The 17,945-nt window shown below is 35.4% G+C and overlaps 1 protein-coding gene across 14 annotated transcripts in view; it reads left to right on the top strand.

The window, feature by feature from the left end:
• Positions 1–17,945, top strand: part of SYNE1 (spectrin repeat containing nuclear envelope protein 1) — a 448,999-nt gene that overhangs the window by 259,361 nt on the left and 171,693 nt on the right. For all 14 annotated transcript variants that reach the window (XM_077897071.1, XM_077897049.1, XM_077897055.1 and 11 more), the window contains 10 exons: positions 290–2,450; positions 6,602–6,939; positions 7,129–7,273; positions 7,986–8,204; positions 9,402–9,661; positions 10,972–11,137; positions 11,421–11,576; positions 13,741–13,893; positions 14,514–14,696; positions 15,766–15,903. In XM_077897071.1, the coding sequence (XP_077753197.1) occupies positions 290–2,450; positions 6,602–6,939; positions 7,129–7,273; positions 7,986–8,204; positions 9,402–9,661; positions 10,972–11,137; positions 11,421–11,576; positions 13,741–13,893; positions 14,514–14,696; positions 15,766–15,903 (3,919 nt within the window). The remainder of the gene's footprint in view (positions 1–289; positions 2,451–6,601; positions 6,940–7,128; positions 7,274–7,985; positions 8,205–9,401; positions 9,662–10,971; positions 11,138–11,420; positions 11,577–13,740; positions 13,894–14,513; positions 14,697–15,765; positions 15,904–17,945) is intronic.

Here is a 17,945-nt window from a genome sequence, read left to right as displayed (position 1 = left end):
CCACTGAGCCACCCAGGGATCCCCAACCTATTTCTTTAAGAATGCAGAAGAAGAAACACAGAGAAATATCAAGGCAACTTGTTTTGGTTCAACTTCTGATATAGAAATAAGAGTCTTGTATTCCATAATAATCACAGAACCTCTTCAATAAATGTGAATTTGAACTACTGTAAGCTAAGAACATCCGCTTTAAGAAAACATTTGTTGAAATATAATTTAACATGGTATGAACAAACATAGATATTAATTAAAGCTATTTGTTTTTTGTTTTCTTTCAATATATTTATAGGTCTGATGCAGAGAGTACAGCTGTCCACCTAGAAGCTTTGAAAAAGTTAGCCCTAGCACTGCAGGAGAGAAAGCAGGCTATTGAAGATCTGAAAGATCAAAAACAAAAAATGATAGAACATCTGAATTTAGATGACAAAGAACTAGTCAAAGAGCAGACAAGTCACCTTGAACAACGTTGGTTTCAGCTTGAAGACCTTGTTAAAAGGAAAATCCAAGTGTCTGTCACCAACCTGGAGGAGTTAAATGTGGTGCGGTCCAGGTTTCAGGAGCTAATGGAGTGGGCAGAGGAGCAACAGCCCAACATTTCTGAGGCCCTGAAACAGAGTCCCCCACCAGATGTGGCTCAGAACCTCCTCATGGATCACCTTGCCATTTGCAGTGAACTGGAGGCCAAACAGATGCTCCTGAAATCACTGATTAAGGACGCTGACAGGGTGATGGCTGATCTTGGCCTAAATGAGCGGCAGATAATCCAGAAGGCACTCTCTGATGCACAGAGTCATGTGAATTGTCTCAGTGACTTAGTGGGCCAGAGACGAAAGTACTTAAACAAGGCCCTATCCGAGAAAACCCAATTCCTTATGGCAGTGTTCCAGGCGACCAGCCAAATTCAGCAACATGAGCGAAAGATAATGTTCCGTGAGCACATCTGTCTGTTACCAGATGATGTGAGCAAACAAGTTAAGACATGTAAGAGCGCGCAAGCCAGCCTCAAGACCTACCAAAATGAAGTCACTGGACTTTGGGCTCAGGGTCGTGAATTAATGAAAGGAGCCACAGAGCAGGAAAAGAGTGAAATACTGGGTAAGCTCCAGGAGTTGCAGAGTGTCTATGACACTGTCTTACAAAAGTGTAGCCATCGGCTACAAGAACTAGAAAAAAATTTAGTTTCTAGGAAGCATTTTAAGGAAGATTTTGATAAGGCTTGTCATTGGCTAAAACAAGCAGATATTGTTACATTTCCTGAAATCAATCTAATGAATGAGAGTGCTGAGCTTCATACACAGCTGGCCAAATACCAACACATTCTTGAACAATCTCCAGAATATGAAAATCTCCTGCTTACACTACAGAGAACTGGGCAGGCCATATTGCCATCACTAAATGAAGTTGATCATTCCTACCTCAATGAAAAGCTAAATGCTCTGCCCCTGCAATTTAATGTAGTTGTTGCCTTGGCTAAAGACAAGTTCTATAAAGTCCAAGAAGCAATTCTTGCTCGGAAAGAGTATGCTTCCTTGATCGAGTTGACAACTCAATCTCTGAGTGAACTTGAAGACCAATTCTTAAAGATGAACAAAGTCCCCACTGACCTGATAGTTGAAGAGGCTCTGTCTCTTCAGGATGGTTGCAGAGCCCTTTTGAGAGAGGTGTCAGGCCTCGGGGAGGCAGTGGATGAACTGAACCAGAAGAAAGAAAGTTTTAGAAGCACAGGTCAGCCTTGGCAGCCAGACAAGATGCTGCACCTTGTCACCTTGTACCACAGGCTGAAGCGACAAGCAGAACAAAGAGTGAATTTATTGGAAGATACCACCAGTGCATATCAAGAGCATGAAAAGATGTGCCACCAGCTAGAAAAACAACTAGAGGCTGTGAAAACAGAGCAGTCCAAAGTAAATGAGGAGACACTTCCTGCAGAGGAAAAGCTCAAAATGTATCACTCACTAGCAGGAAGTCTTCAGGATTCAGAAATCATACTAAAACGAGTAACTGTACATCTTGAAGATCTGGTTCCACATCTTGATCCCTTGGCTTATGAGAAAGCAAAGCAACAGATCCAGTCCTGGCAAGAGGAGTTAAAACTGTTGACTTCTGCCATTGGCGCGACGGTGACAGAGTGTGAGAGCCGCATGGTACAGAGTATAGACTTCCAGACAGAGCTGAGCCGCTCCCTGGACTGGCTGAGGAGCGTGAAGGCAGAGCTGAGTGGGCCAGTCTGCCTGGAACTGAGCCTACAGGACATCCAGGAGGAGATCAGAAAGATCCAGATTCATCAAGAAGAGGTACAGTCCAGCCTGAGAATAATGAATGCCCTGAGTAACAAGGAGAAGGAGAAATTCACTAAAGCCAAAGAGCTAATTTCTGCTGATTTACAGCACACTCTTGCTGAGCTCTCAGAGCTGGATGGAGACATTCAGGAAGCTTTACGCACCAGACAGGTTAGTATACTAGGGCTTCTCTTTTCTTTTTTCTACTCTGCTTATTTGTAAACAGTTGTGAGAAATTTCTTAGTTTTTGTTATTGGTTAGAGATGCTTCATTCAATTTTTTTTAGATAGGAAGGGGGAGGGAGAGAATGAATCTCAAGCAGGCTCCATGCACAGTGCAGAGCCTGATGCAGGGTTCCATCTCACAACTCTGAGATCATGACCTAAGAGAAAGTAGAGTCGGACACTTAACTAAGTCACCCAGGCATCCCTATATTTCTTTTTTGACACTATATAGAATCATCTTCAACATCTTTATTGCTCATATGCATGGCATTAATCTCATGTATTCCAGACTTTTACTTTTCCTTAGTTATAACACAGTTCTCTGTGTTACCTCAGTTATCTCTCACCTTTAGGAGAGATAATGCATGAAAGCACTAATATAATCAATACCACACATGAGTACATTAATACTAAAATTAATTAATTAGCAATGAATAGTTAGTGATGCCCTTCTTAAACAATGTGAAGCCTGACATTTCTAAGATTAGTGCTAGATGAAGAGCCTCCAAAGGAGGTGTTGTGGACATGATGCAATCCTGACCTGATTCCAAGCCATGTTTATTGTGGGGTTCCTCATCAGTTTCCCCTTCTCTTCATCCTTTCCTCATCTTCTCTTGGTCCCCTGCAGCAGGAAGCAAGACTACAAGATTCGTTCATGACTTTACTTGGGGAATAACAAAGAATTGAGAACATGCACAGAGCTTCCTAGTTCTGTGGAATTTCAACCAGCCATTTAGATAAAAGACCGTTTTCCTTAGGATAACATAGTAGCTAAAGCTTTGGAGTAAGGCACACCTGGGTTTTATTATCAGTTATTTGATCTTGGGCAAATGACTTACATTCCTCAAATCTCAGCTTCTGTTCTGTGGAAGAAGGATAATAATATTTCCCTCTTAGATTTATACTCTCAGTGTAGGGCCTGATGGAGACAGAAGTAGACCCCGAAGAATCTTAGCTGATAGCTAAGATTTAACTGTATTTTCCATATAGATTGGTTAACACTAAATAGTAAATCTTTTTTTAATCTTAATATTTGGGTAAAATCTTGGGAAACTTCATTAGCTAAAGTTCTGACTTCTTAAACAATAGTCTATTTAGTATACTTTTACCTTTTCGTGTTGAATCAAGGTCACTGTTAAATTCTTTTTATAATTTCCCTATAGCTATAGAGTGTTTAATCTAGGGTGAAGAATCAGGACAGAAGTTACCTGGAGTTTTCATTTCTGAGAAACATCTGTCCTGTAAGGTTGCTTCTGTTGATTTATTGATTTTTTTGAACCAAAATCTTGAATCTGTTAAGGTGTCCCTACTTCTGCCATCTTGTGATTGATAATCTTATTGGTTGTCTCGGTCCCAGTAACTAAAGGTCATGGTTCCAGGGGTATTATTAATGTCCACACTGATTCTTTGCTTGACCATCTACATCCTTTCCACGTTAAGTGCTAATCTTGCATGTACTTTCTGTGTCTGCTTGCATAGTAATGGCTTGTCTTGTCCAGTCACTGCTGGCTGGTTATGATCTCTCCTTCTGCATTTGAATGGATTTCACTTTATGGGGTCAGCTTTCCATTCTTAAACTTGTTTTGTTTTAGTCTCTATTCAAGACTTATGGGATACTAGTTCATTTTCAGAAATTGCTATTTAGTATGGTGAATGACAGTTTGGAAGTTTGGTGTTATACTTCCTTCCTCCCAACCTCCTCTTTATTGAGGATTAACTGACAAATAAAATTCTAAGATATTTAAAGTGTACAATGTAATGGTTTGATATATGTAAACACTATGAAAGGATTTCCCCCATTGAGTGAATTAGTATATCTGTTATCTCACATTTTTTGTCGAGAACATTTAATTTCTAATGTCTTAGCAAATTTCAATTATACAATGTAGTATTATCAACTATAGTCACCATGTTATACATCTTCATACCTTATTCAACTTAAAACTAATAATTTCTACCATTTTACCAACCTCCTCTATTTTTTCCATCCCTTAGGCCCCCTAGCAAACACTAGTCTGCTTAGTTTCTATGATTTCAACTCCTTTTTTTTCATTAGATTCCATATATAAGTGAGACCATGTGGTATTTGTCTCTCTCTGTCTGGCTTATTTTGCTTAGCATCATATCCTCTAGGTTCATCCACGTTTTCTTTAATGACAGGACTTCCTTCTTTTTTAAGGCTGAATAATATTCATATATACCATATTTTATTTTTTTTAATTGAAGTATGGTTGATACACATTACATTAGTTTCAGGTATACAACAGTGATTTGACAAGACTATATGTCATGCTATGCTCACCATAAGTGAAGCTCCCATTTGTCAATATACAACACTATTACAATACCATTGCTATGTACCCTATACTGTACCTTTCATCTACATGACTTATTCATTCCATAACTCAAAGCTTGTACCTCCCATTCCCTTTTACTCATTTTCCCCATTCCCTCACCCACTCCTCTGGCAGTCATCAGTTCTCTGTATTTATGGGTCTGTTTCTGCTTTTTGTTTGGCTATTTCTTTTGTTTTTATATTCCACATATAAGTGAAATCATTTGGTATTTGTCTTTGTCTGACTTATTTCACCTAGCATAATAACCTCTAGCTTCATCTATGTTGTCACAAATGGCAAGATCTCCTTTGTTTTTATGGCTGAGTAGTATTCCATTGTGTACATATACTACAGTTTCCTTATCCATTCATCTATCAATGGACACTTGGGCACTTCCGTATCTTGGCTATTGTAAATAATGCTTCTGTAACATAGGGGTGCATATATCTTTTGAATCAGTGTTTTCATTTGCTTGGGCAAAAATCCAGTGGTGGAATTACTGGATCATATGATATTTCTGTTTTTAACTTTATGAGGAACTTCCATACTATTTTCTGTAGTAGCTGTACCAGTTTACATTCTCACCTGATTCTGAGTGGGGAAAAGGGCATGAGTGTTCCTTTTTCTCTACATTCTTGCCAACACTTGTTATTTCTGGTCTTTTTGGTGCATTTTCATTCTGACAGGCACAAGATGATATCTCATTGTGGTTTTCATTTCTGTTTCCCTGATGATGAGGGATGTTGAGCATCTTTTCATGTGTCTATTTACTATCTGTATGTCTTTGGAAAAATATCTCTTTAGATACTTTGCCCATTTGTGGGTTTTTGGGTATTGAGTTGTGCAAGGTTTTTTTTTATATGTATTTTTGGATATTAACCCCTAATTGGATATATTGTTTGTGAATATCTTCCATTTAGTAGGCTACCTTTTTTTGTTGTTGTTGACGGTTTCCTTTGTTCTGCAAAAGCTTTTAATTTTATTTTTTTTTTTTTGTTTCCTTTGCCTGAGGAGACATATCTGGAAAAATGTTGCTGAGGCCAATGTCAAAGAAATTAATGCCTATGTTTTTTTCTAGGACTTTAATAATTTTAGGGCTCACGTTTAGGTCTCTAATCCATTCTGAATTTATTTTTGTATACTACATTTTCTTTAACCATTCATCTATGGATGAACACGTATGTTGTTTCTATACCCTGACTAGTGAAAAATGCTGTTATAAACATAGGAGTACAGATATATTTTCAAGATAATGATTTCATTTTCTTTGGATAAATACCTAGAAGTAGGATTGTTAGATTATATGGTGTTTTTATTTTTAATTTCTTTAGAAACTGCCGTACTGATTTACATAGTGGCTGTACCAGTTTACATTCCCACTGGTGTTATACTTCCAACCAACTAAGGCATTATTTCACTTTGGTAAATATTCAGCCTGTCATATATTGCAAAGCATTACATATTTATTTTTAAAAGAGAGAGAACAAACTTTCAGAAGTAATCAAGATACCACCAATAATTTCTATTCTATTTGTTTCCTTTTGTATTTATTTTAACTGCAATAATAAAACCAAGGATAGCAGAAGGAAAAGTAAAAGATAATAGTGAAGTGCACCTAAAAAAATTCCACCAACTTATCAATTCACTTTTACACATATATCCACATAACTGAGAACTAGAAAAGAAATGGCAAAAATTAAACTATTTACAGAAAATACATTGCAAATGAGAGTTGATTATGTTTGCAATTACTGTTTTTCAGGCTGCCTTAACTCAAATATACAGTCAATGTCAAAGGTACTATCAAGTATTTCAAGCAGCTAACGACTGGCTTGAGGATGCTCATGAGATGTTACAACTGGCAGGCAATGGCATAGATGTGGAGAGTGCAGAAGAAAAGCTCAAAAGCCACATGGAATTTTTTAGTACAGAAGATCAATTCCACAGAAACCTGGAAGAGCTCCAAGGTCTGGTAGCCAGCTTGGACCCACTCATCAAGCCAACTGGAAAAGAGGACCTGGCACAGAAAATGGCTTCCCTGGAAGATAAAAGTCAAAGGATAATCCAGGACTCACATGCCCAATTAGATCTCTTACAGAGGTATTAGATTTGTTTTGGTTTTTATATTCCAATGAAATGAATTTTCACATGGAAAACAGGAATATACCAAAGATGTACATGTAAATTCATTCTTCTCTCTTAAGTATAGTTAGACATATTAACATCAGAGCTCTGCACAGAAATGTGTGATTTTATGTTGCTTTTTGGCTTTTTTTTTACTTATTCAAGGTGTGCAGCTCAATGGCAGGATTATCAGAAAGCAAGGGAAGAGGTTATTGAATTGATGAATGATGCAGAAAAGAAATTGTCTGAGTTTTCGTTATCAAAGACTTCTTCCAGTCATGAAGCAGAAGAAAAATTGTCAGAACACAAGGTTAGTTTTTTGTTGTTGTTTTAAATATCCTTTCATTGTAATTGTAATGGGTCTTTGGCATCTGAGAGTTCTAGAGACAGGTCAATATATCTTCATTCCCACCTGGATGCATTTAAATATGAAAAGGATACACTAAGTCATATTTTATAACAGTTTGAATTTAATTAAATGCTACCACCTTTCTGGATTCCTGATGAAATGCACAGCTAGTTTTATAAAAAGACCTTCAGAGAAATTTTCTTCTGATAAGATATGATACTTAATAAATTTCAGTAAATACTTTTCAGTAAATAATTTCAATAAATTGAAATTTTCGGTAAATAATTTCAATAAATTCAAATTATATTCAGATATTAATAACTGAGTCTCACTCATATATCACAGCAATATAAGGTGGAATGTAACATACTTAAATATCAAATGCAGTTTACTTACATTTTTACTGCTTTTTGAAATTGGGAGAATGTTATCTCAAGTTGCAAATAAACTTTTTAATAAATAAGTTTTTAATAAAGATATATTTATCTTACCTCTTTAAAAAATTCAAGCCTAAGTGAATAAAAAATTAAGTGTAAAAGTAAGAGTTACTAAGGGAAATAAATATATATAGGAACATTTCCTTTTGCAGGTAATTTGGGCTTTACTGAAATCCATAAAACTTTTAAAAAATCAATCTCTCCTCATAACCTTTTTTATCCTCTCGCTACCTCAGTCTTTAGTATCAGTAGTTAACTCTTTCCATGAGAAAGTTGTGGCCCTTGAGGATAAAACTTCACAATTGGAAAAAACTGGAAATGATGCAAGCAAAGCAGCCATAAGCAGGTCCATGACTACTGTCTGGCAGCGCTGGACACGTCTCCGTGCTGTGGCTCAGGACCAGGAGAAGATACTAGAAGATGCAGTAGATGAGTGGAAGAGCTTTAACAATAAGGTAATTTCCATGATTAATGGGCCCAAATAATTCTTTCCTTGCTGATGACAATGTATTTTCAAAAGCAATATTATTTTGTTCCTTTTTTGAAATTGGCTTTATGAAAACGAAAAGCCTTTCTTTTTTAAGTCTCTATTTCAGTGGCGTGAAAACCAAAATATGAAATACAATGTGCAATTTAATGTGAAATTTAACCCCAAGTCACGATCTGATTTTTTTTAAAGGTTTATTTATTTAAGTTTAGATAAAGAAAAAGAGAGAGTGAGGACAATGGGAGGGGCAGAGAGAATGCCAAGCAGACTCACTGCTGAGCATGGAGCCTGACTGGGTGTTCAATCCCACAACTCTGAGCCATCAAGAGTCAGATGCTCAACCAGCTGAGACACCCAGGTTCCCTAAGGTCTGATTATTTTAATGAGAAAACCAAGCAATTAAATTTTGAAAGAAATACAAGCCCACTTTGCCCCTTTTGCTAGGCTCTTAATATAATTTTCTTACCCCCTGCCTCTCTAAAATAAATAAATAAATCTTAAAAAGAATGGAGTGCCTGGGTGGCTCAGTCAGTTAAGCATCTGACTCTTGGTTTTAACTTGGATCATGATTTCATTGGTCCTCAGACTGAGCCCCAAATGGGGCTCCATACTAAGTAGGGCATCTGCTTGAAATTCTCTCCCTCTGCTCCTCCTCCTACTTATGCACACTGTCTCTCGCTTCCCCTCCCTCTCTCAAATAAACAAATTTTTAAAAAGAAATGTCTTACCTGGCCCTGAAAAAGTATAAAATATTTTCTTTGCCATAAAAATGAGCAAGAATTTAAAATCCCATATTTAATTCTTTTTATCTTTTAAGTAAGCTTCAATGTTTTAAACCATATCCTCCTTAATGACTGAAAGGCATGCATTCATGTCAACATAAATATTGGAAAGAGTTTTTCTTTTATCTGTTCAGTTTAAAAAAAAAAAAAACCTTTGTGTTATGTGGTGTCTGGTTGCCCTATTATTTTGAGATTAAATCCTAAAACCCAGAAATCTTTCCTTTCACATTAAGGAGATTGTTCATGTTTAGTCCCTGATATTTAGACTTTATGTCATGATCTTAATGTGTTTCAATGCCTTAGTATCAAATGTGGCATTTATTGGAATTGCTTGGCCTTTTCATTTTGTTTTTGAGCTTCATAGTATATACATTTGTTATCAGGTTAAAAAAGCCACTGAAATAATTGATCAGCTACAAGATAAATTACCGGGAAGTTCAGCAGAGAAAGCCTCAAAAGCAGAACTCCTAACTCTTCTTGACTTTCATGACACGCTCATTCTGGAGCTGGAACAGCAGCAATTGGCTTTAGGCCTGCTGCGGCAGCAAGCTCTAAGTATGCTCCAGGATGGAGCCACAAAGTCCCCTGGAGAAGAGCCATCCATTGTCCAGGAAATCACGACAATGCAAGATCGGTGCCTGAAGTAAGTATACACTTGCTTTAGTTCTCTGTTACTAAACTTGGCCATAACCCAAAAGGATATACATGGTATTAGAGTCTGGGAATGTTCCATCATGCTGCCTTAAAAATGGGGGGAACTGTTCTCTTCATCCCTGCCTTTCATTTTTCTTAACTCTTGAAATATTTATCTGATAAATACATACTAGTAGTAATTAGAAATATAGTAATGAGCCATACAGATTCAGTCTCTACCTTCATGAGGTTTTCACTCAAGCAGCAGAAACCGACAACTACAGAATCATTTAGATAGAGCATGGAAAGAGTGGTAAGGGCATAGAAAGCAGAAGCAACTAGGAAGGCTTCCCTTCAGGAGAGGTACTTATGCTGAAGACTGGGCAGGCTTAAGCTAGGCAGTGAAGTGGGAGGAAAGATTAGCAAACAGGAATAGAATGTAAGGAAGCTTGGATGTGAGCATGTCATTTTCAAGGAGCTGTTGGGCAATGGGGCAATTCATAAGAAATGAAGCTTGAAAGGTAAACAGGTGAGAGCTATTGAGAACATTTTGTTAAAGCTTGATAACTTTTTGGCTAAATTGGAGGACAGGGAGATAAGAGTAATGTCAAAGTCCAGATAAATAAAAACTATTTACTGATAGTGAATTTAGCAGAAGGAGAAAGTTAATCTTAAGGATGCAAAGTCAGCCCAATTCACTTACTGAGCCAGAGAAAAAATGTCAATAGATAATTTTATCCTGTATTAACTAATACTCATCCATAGCCTATATTCACCTCTTCTACTTATAAATGAATTCAGGATAATCTGATTTCATTTATTTGAACTTTTTTATCAGACTTATGTCAATTCAAATAAAAACTTACAATTTGGATGTTGAACATTATTAAGTGCCAAATTTCCAAAGCTCGATACTTTGTTTAGAGACTAGCCTCTAATAGTCACAAATATTCCAATTATACATTACTTTTAAATGCTGATGATTCTGCACCATGTGAGTAGATTTCCAAAGAGAAAATAAATAAACAATCACTAGTTACTTAAGATAGGAAAATTCATTGCAATTTAGGGGTTTGGAAGTATGTCAGCTCTGTTTTCCGGGGATAAATCATTGACTTCATATGACATATATTCTTCTGTTGTCCTTGACTTAAGTTTTACTGAATATCATCTCACAATTCTGGGAAGAGTCTTTACTTGCAAAAAAAGATATGAGGCTTCACTTTTTTTACATCTATTTTTAATAATATGATGTCATGAATTAGGGACTTCCTTTCATTTCAAATCCACTTCTGGTTTATCATTTTAATGTTTCTGAAGCATGCAGGAGAAAGTGAAGAGTAATGGAAAGGTGGTAAAACAAGAGCTAAAGGAACGAGAAGTTGTGGAGACTCAGATCAATTCTGTGAAATCTTGGGTTCAGGAAACAAAGGAATATTTGGGGAATCCAACAATAGAAATAGATGCTCAACTTGAAGAACTTCAGGTACAAAACTCTTCTTATTCCCTATACTCATCATTTTAAAATGTTGTCGTGATTTTAATGATATATGCTTGCTTATATTCAATGAGTATTGAATTAAAATTCTTCAGAAATGTACTATATAAAAGGCTTTTATTATTTCAAGGGAGTTTCTTTCGTTCTGTATAAAGGGGACATGCTTCTCCCCAGAAAGGCTTGAGTTTTTAAAAAAATGTTTTTCTAAGTCCACACATCATATATTGATGAATAATACATGGTCTGATGTCTTTTTTTTTTTTTTTTATAGATTCTCCTAACAGAAGCCACAAATCGCCGACAGAACATTGAGAAAATGACTGAAGAGCAGAAAAATAAATACCTGGGTCTTTATTCCATATTACCTTCTGAAGTATCCCTTCAGTTAGCTGAAGTGGCACTGGACCTAGGAACTATCCATGACCAGGTAAATCTATGATCACAAAGTATGCCTTTCCATTCTTTCAGAGGCTCAGTGTTCTTGTAGGAGAATTCTTGATTTTCATAATTATATCTCCATGGAAACAGTTAAAAATGCATCGGTATAAACTGACAATATTAAATTAGAGGTCTTATTTGCTGGCAATATATCAGATGATCGCAGATATGAACAATATAAAAATATAATTAATATAATATGTAATATAATTAATATAATTACAAATAACTTACTACTTCACCTTTTTCTTTAAAAATGACTTAAATTTTTCTAAAAGCTGTATTTCATGTATTCAACAAATTTTTTTAGTACCCAGGACCTGCCAGGTACTCCTCTAGCTGTTATTTCAGTTCAGTAAAATATAAGGTAAGTAGGTAAGATATTTGAAAAAAGGGAAAATCAGAGTGAAAAAAATAAGGTAAAGCTAAGGAAGAATTTATTACCCAAAATGCATGTTTGTGAGTCATATAATTTTGCTAGAGGAAGGCTCATTAAATAACTCTAGCTTTCAAATGACCAATGAAAGATGTGCCATGTAATCTAATCCATGACTATAAATTTTACAAGTCTTTTATTTTTAAACAAAGAGATACATAATCATTCATAGTACTGAGATCAGAGGGAGATTTCTATGTTAGGTCCTAAAGAGAGGACATGCTTTCACGTAGTGAAAATAACTTTGATAGCATCTGTTTGGAAACATAATAGCTTTTTAGGACCTCCTTGGTGACATAATGCTAAAACACAGTTAAGTTGAAAGCGGTCTATAGAGGACAAAAAGAAGATATATCCCTAATTCTAAAGTGCTACATAAAATGGAAAGTAGTATCACATCATAACAATTATAAAATTCATACAAGTACATTGCATTTTTTGGACACTCCAATGTATATTGTAAAGTGTTTTTAAAAATTTCATCAAAATCCAGTGCTACATCTAAACTAAATAAAATAAACTAAAATGTTATTTTCTATTTTAAGTATTTAATTGCCTATTTGGTTTTTCTTCTTAGATATTGGAAGGTTTACTGGGAAGGATGACTTAGAAAGCTCAAATCTTAAAAAAAGAGTTTAAATTTAATTTTTCTTTTTCTCTGGGTAAATTTTTCTATATTAGAGTTATTTTCATGCATCCCATTTACATTGGCACTCAAAATTAATGAAAGCCAAAGAAGTATTCTTTTTTAAAAAAGATTTATTTATTTATTTGAGAGAGAAAGAGAGAGATAGAGTGGGTGAGCAAGTGTGAGTTGGGAGGAGGAACAGAGGTAGAGAGAGAGAGAGAATCTCAGGTGGACTCTCTGCTGAGTGCAGAGCCATGCAGGCCTCCATCTTACAATCCTGAGATCATGACCTGAGCTGAAACCAAGAGTCAGGCACTCAACTGACTGAGCTATCTATCTAGGCACCTCAAAAAAGTGTTCTTTCAATGCTGTGTTTCCTCTGTACTAAAGTGATTTTTTTAAGGCCTTTCACTTATATAAAGAAAATATTTCTTTACCGTTTTCTCTTACGCATTTTATTAGAAGTAAAAATATCACTGTTATCAAATCAAACCAAAGCCATTAGAAACTTATAAATGTTAACTGTACTTTTTTTTTTAACCTTTCTTTTTTATTAGATGTGCTTAACCTTTTTTTGATATACTATAGGGATGCACTTGGAAAGTTGGAAAAGGAGTTAACAGATCACCAACAGCTATATATAAAAAGGTGCTTGGAAACAAATCCAGGTGCTTCCAATTATCTGGAAATGTTTTCCATTTTATGGAAGAACAGGCTTAAAGGAATTTGTGTTCTGAAGGTAGTAAATGGAGAAGATAGGATTCAAACTCAGCTATATGTATATTGCTATCTATAATGAATATTCTATAAACATTTGATGCATAGATCACTGTACATGCATTGCTTGTTTCTTTGCTGAAACAGCAGCAGAAAGGGACAGTACATGCATAAAGGTGGTGGGAAGCAAAGCTGTGTGGAAAGCCATGAGAGCTCATAACAGCATGTGGCTGGTCTGACAAAGTGCATCGATGCCAAAATGGCATTAACCATGCCAGTGTCTCTCTTGTCAACATCTTATGATTGAGGTTTTCAGCAGCAATTATGCAATTTTAATCATAGTTGGTTTTGCTGTTCTCATTGATTATTTAGATCCAGGACAAAGTAAGAGAAGTTGAACAGAGCAAGGCCATGAGCCAGGAGTTCAGCCGGCAAATTCAGAAGATAGCCAAAGATCTCACAACTATTCTAAGTAAGCTGAGAGCAAAGACAGATAATTTAGCACAAGCTAAATCTGACCAAAAGGTAAGGAAGGAGAAGTGGAAACATAAGAGATGCTACTGAATGAATTAACTATGTTTTGAAGTTATTTTATTTTGGGGATATAGAGGGGGAAAAAAGCTTTCTTGATTAGCAAGCTTCATTAAATCCAGAAAGTAAAGGCAGACAGTAAGACATTGTATAAACATAATAGCATAGATCCCTTACAACATTTATCTCATGATTACAGTGGAGCTGTATTAATAGATGTCCCTGCATACATGTGTAATAGGGAAAAGTGTCACAGGACCAAATAATGATTTGGGAATATAAATATAAAAATTCCAAATGGAAGGATTATTTTGGTGGTTAAATCTGTGTTCTCGCTCTGCTGATGAGTTAAGTGATTAATCCTTTTTGGGTGCGGCAGAAGGAAAACAACCATCTCACTCAGCCTCCTAGGAAATAAACACCAAGGTTATAAAACATCCTGCCTGCTCTGCCTATCTAACCGAAGAAACAGAAATGACCTGATCAGAGTATAATCATTCTTTATAATATTTGACGCATACAAAAATCATTTAAAATACCACCCTTGACCTTGGGAAATCTAGGGGAATTTATTTCTTGTAGTCTAATGTTCTTTTGTTTTGATTACCACCTAGGTGCTAGGAGAGGAATTAGACGGCTGTAATTTAAAATTAATGGAACTAGATGCAGCAGTACAGAAATTCTCAGAGCAGAATGGACAACTGGGTAAACCACTGGCCAAGAAGATAGGAAAACTGACTGAACTTCACCAACAGACCATTAGGCAGGCTGAGAATCGGCTCTCCAAGCTCAGTCAGGTAGGTCTTCCAGGACAGGAATCAAAATCCTTTAAGGCAGATATTCAGTGTTTGCTTTTTTTTTTTTTTAAATAAATAAAAAGATAATATTAACAATGATAAGAATAGCTTATTTCATACCACACTTGTGTTCCTAAAACTTACATGTAAACTTCCCCTTATTTTATATCAAACTATATTATAAGTTCATTTACAAAGGTGGTCATATAAATGGACTATTGGAATGAATATTTTGTCAACTGGAGAAGTATTTTGTGAAATGAATACTCATCCCTTAACATGTTTTACAAATTCAGTTTGGGATGAATTCAAATACCTTTAAGTATTTTATATATGTGTGTGTGTGTATATATATATATATATATATATATATATATATATATATATATAATTTTAAGTATTTATATTAAGTATTTTATATATAATTATATATATAATTTATATATATATTATTATATATAATAAAAATACAAAGATATAAGACAGAAGGTATATATAAATATAAAGATGTAAGACACAAGATAGATATAGATATATAGATACATAGATATGCTTGCATTTACTTAATAGGTTTGGGTCACACATCTCTCATAATTGTTGACTGTAGACTCACCTTTATAAATTCATTATGTATTTTTTCTGTAATCACAGACAAACCAAATTAGGATTTGGCAATAATAAATAATAGTACCAATAAATAAATAAATAAATAAACGTACCAAAATTTGGCAGCTATAATCCCCACTACCACCTCCTGAATCAGTGAGAGTGGAGTATAGAAGGAGGGATAGAGAGGTACTAGACTGATGACTCAGAGATGAGAAAATAGAATATTTTTAAAAGACAAATTATTCAAGCATATTAAGGATTTGAACTTTATCCTAAAGTCACTGGGAAGTCCTTGACAGGTTTTCAACAAGGGAATGATTGTTCATGATACCTTTAGATAACACAGATATTATAAAAATCAACCCCTAGGATTATTGTACAGAAAGAGAAATAGAAGACTGTTTTCTAGTTCATGAAGCAGAGTTTACAATTGCTATCTGAATGTTAATGATTTTTTCAGGCAGCATCACATTTAGAAGAATACAATGAAATGCTTGAATTCATTTTGAAGTGGATTGAGAAAGCTAAAGTGTTGGTACATGGAAAGATTACATGGAATTCTGCAAACCAACTTCGAGAACAATATGTTTTACATCAGGTAATTTTGGGAAAAATAGTTTTCAAAGAGTAAGGGAGCAATTTGATTTAACTAGCTAGACTGGCAGAAAATTTAAAGGGCCATGATGTAGAATTATTGTAGGTTCCAGATAAAAAGAAAGCTAACGTAACCCTAATGACTTGTCCAGTGGTTTAAAAGGAAGTGGTTACCCATAAGATTTCATAAAACTATATAAATAAATATCCTCTATCTCCCCTAGATTTTTTTCTCTCCAAGACCCAAATAGCCCTGTATAGGTTTTTCTTTTTTTGCAGCTTCTTTGAAACAATCAGATGCTTGGATATGGTGGGAAATTCTTCCCCATGAAGAGATATGACATGTGGAGAGATTATAGACTTCAGACTCAGACTGATGGGAAAACCAATCTCTGCTGTTTAGGGCTGTGCAATTTGGAGCAAACTCTTTTGCCTCCCTGAATTGTGTTTTCTCATTAAGATGGAGATGTAAATGATACTTTTATTGCAGAATTATTAGGAGGATCAAATGGTTTAACATATGTGCAAATATCAAGCACACTATCTGCCATGTGGGTGCCTCCTCACTCTCAGCACTCAGCCTGGTCTCAGTTATCTGGCTCTCCAGAGGAAGTGGGGGTCAGCTAGAAAGTAGCAAAGAGTCCATATCAGAAGGTGGCTGCATTACTTCATTTCCGGAAGTTTTCTTCTGGTTGTATCATCCAGGAAATTATTTCATCCTTTTATTATCTTTAGCTTGAATTAGATACAAGTATGTAATAGCACAGTTCACTTACAATACAACACAGAATGATTTTTACTTACATGGATATCCTGAAGTATTTTAGATTCTCTCTCTTTTATTCTGATTTATGTATACTCATATCTTTTAAACCATTCCCTTTTCCATTCCTGTGGACAGGTTTCTAGATTAAAGCCTCATTGCCTCCTTGGAATGCTTTAACAGATGCTAATCAGTTTTCGTATTCTCTAATCAATCTTGTATACTCTTCTGGAATCTTTCTTAAACCACTCAAGACAAGACTTAATTTACAACTGGTTGTAAATGATGAGAAAAATATTGAACCTCATTAGAAATCTAGAAATGAAAATTTAAAAGAGAGTGTGAGAGAGCACTTTATCAAATTAATACCATTTAAAAGTTATTTGAGATTCATATTTAAAGAAGAAAGAGCTTTCAACCCTAAAGTTTAAGTGTTAAAATTGTTTTGAAAAACAATTGGCAAAATGCATCATGATCACCAAAATCTTAGTTATTACTCCGCAATCCAAAACGTAGAAAATACTTTATGCAATATTAATAATTATACTGGAATTTTATTTTTCTATTTTTATTTTTTAAGATTTAGTTAATTTATTTGAGAGAGAGAAAGAAAAAGAGTTTGTGGTGGGGAACAGAATGGGAGGGAGGAAGGGGGGGAAGGAAGGGGACTCCATGCTGAGTATAGAGCCTGACAGAGGGCTTAATCTCATGACCCTGACATTATGAGCTGAGCTGAAACCAAGAGTCAGCTGCTTAACCATTTGAGCCACCCAGGCACCCCACTATAGTGGAATTTTTTTTTAAGATTTTATTTATTTATTTCAGAGAGAGAGAGTGAGCACAAGTAGAAGGAAGAGGGAGAGGGAGAAGCAGGGGCTCAGTCCCAGGACCCCAGGATCATGACCTAAGCCAAAGGCAGACGTTTAACCAACTGAGCTACCCAGGCGTCCCTATAGTGGAATTTTAAAGAAAACTGTCAAGTCACTTTTCTGAATGACATTTTGGATATCATAAAGTACAATGTAGTCTTTAAAGTAACCATCAAAACTTTTTTTTTTTCTTGAAATCAGTCCTGCACTCATTTATTTATTCAACAAATATTTATAGAATACTTTCTCTCCAAAGCTAGGAATCTTGTTAGGCCTTAGAATACAAAAAAATACTCACTGTTCTTGCCCCAGGGAATTGATAAAAGGAGGCACAAGACAGACAGATCTAGACAATTACAAACAATGTGGTAAGTGTAGGAAATGATGATCAAGATGCTGAGGGAGCCCATAGGA

This window comes from Canis aureus, chromosome 1, assembly GCF_053574225.1.
Source record: "Canis aureus isolate CA01 chromosome 1, VMU_Caureus_v.1.0, whole genome shotgun sequence".
NCBI lineage: Eukaryota > Metazoa > Chordata > Mammalia > Carnivora > Canidae > Canis > Canis aureus.
Note: the sequence above shows the minus strand (reverse complement) of the source record. Positions and strands in the feature narration are given on the sequence as shown.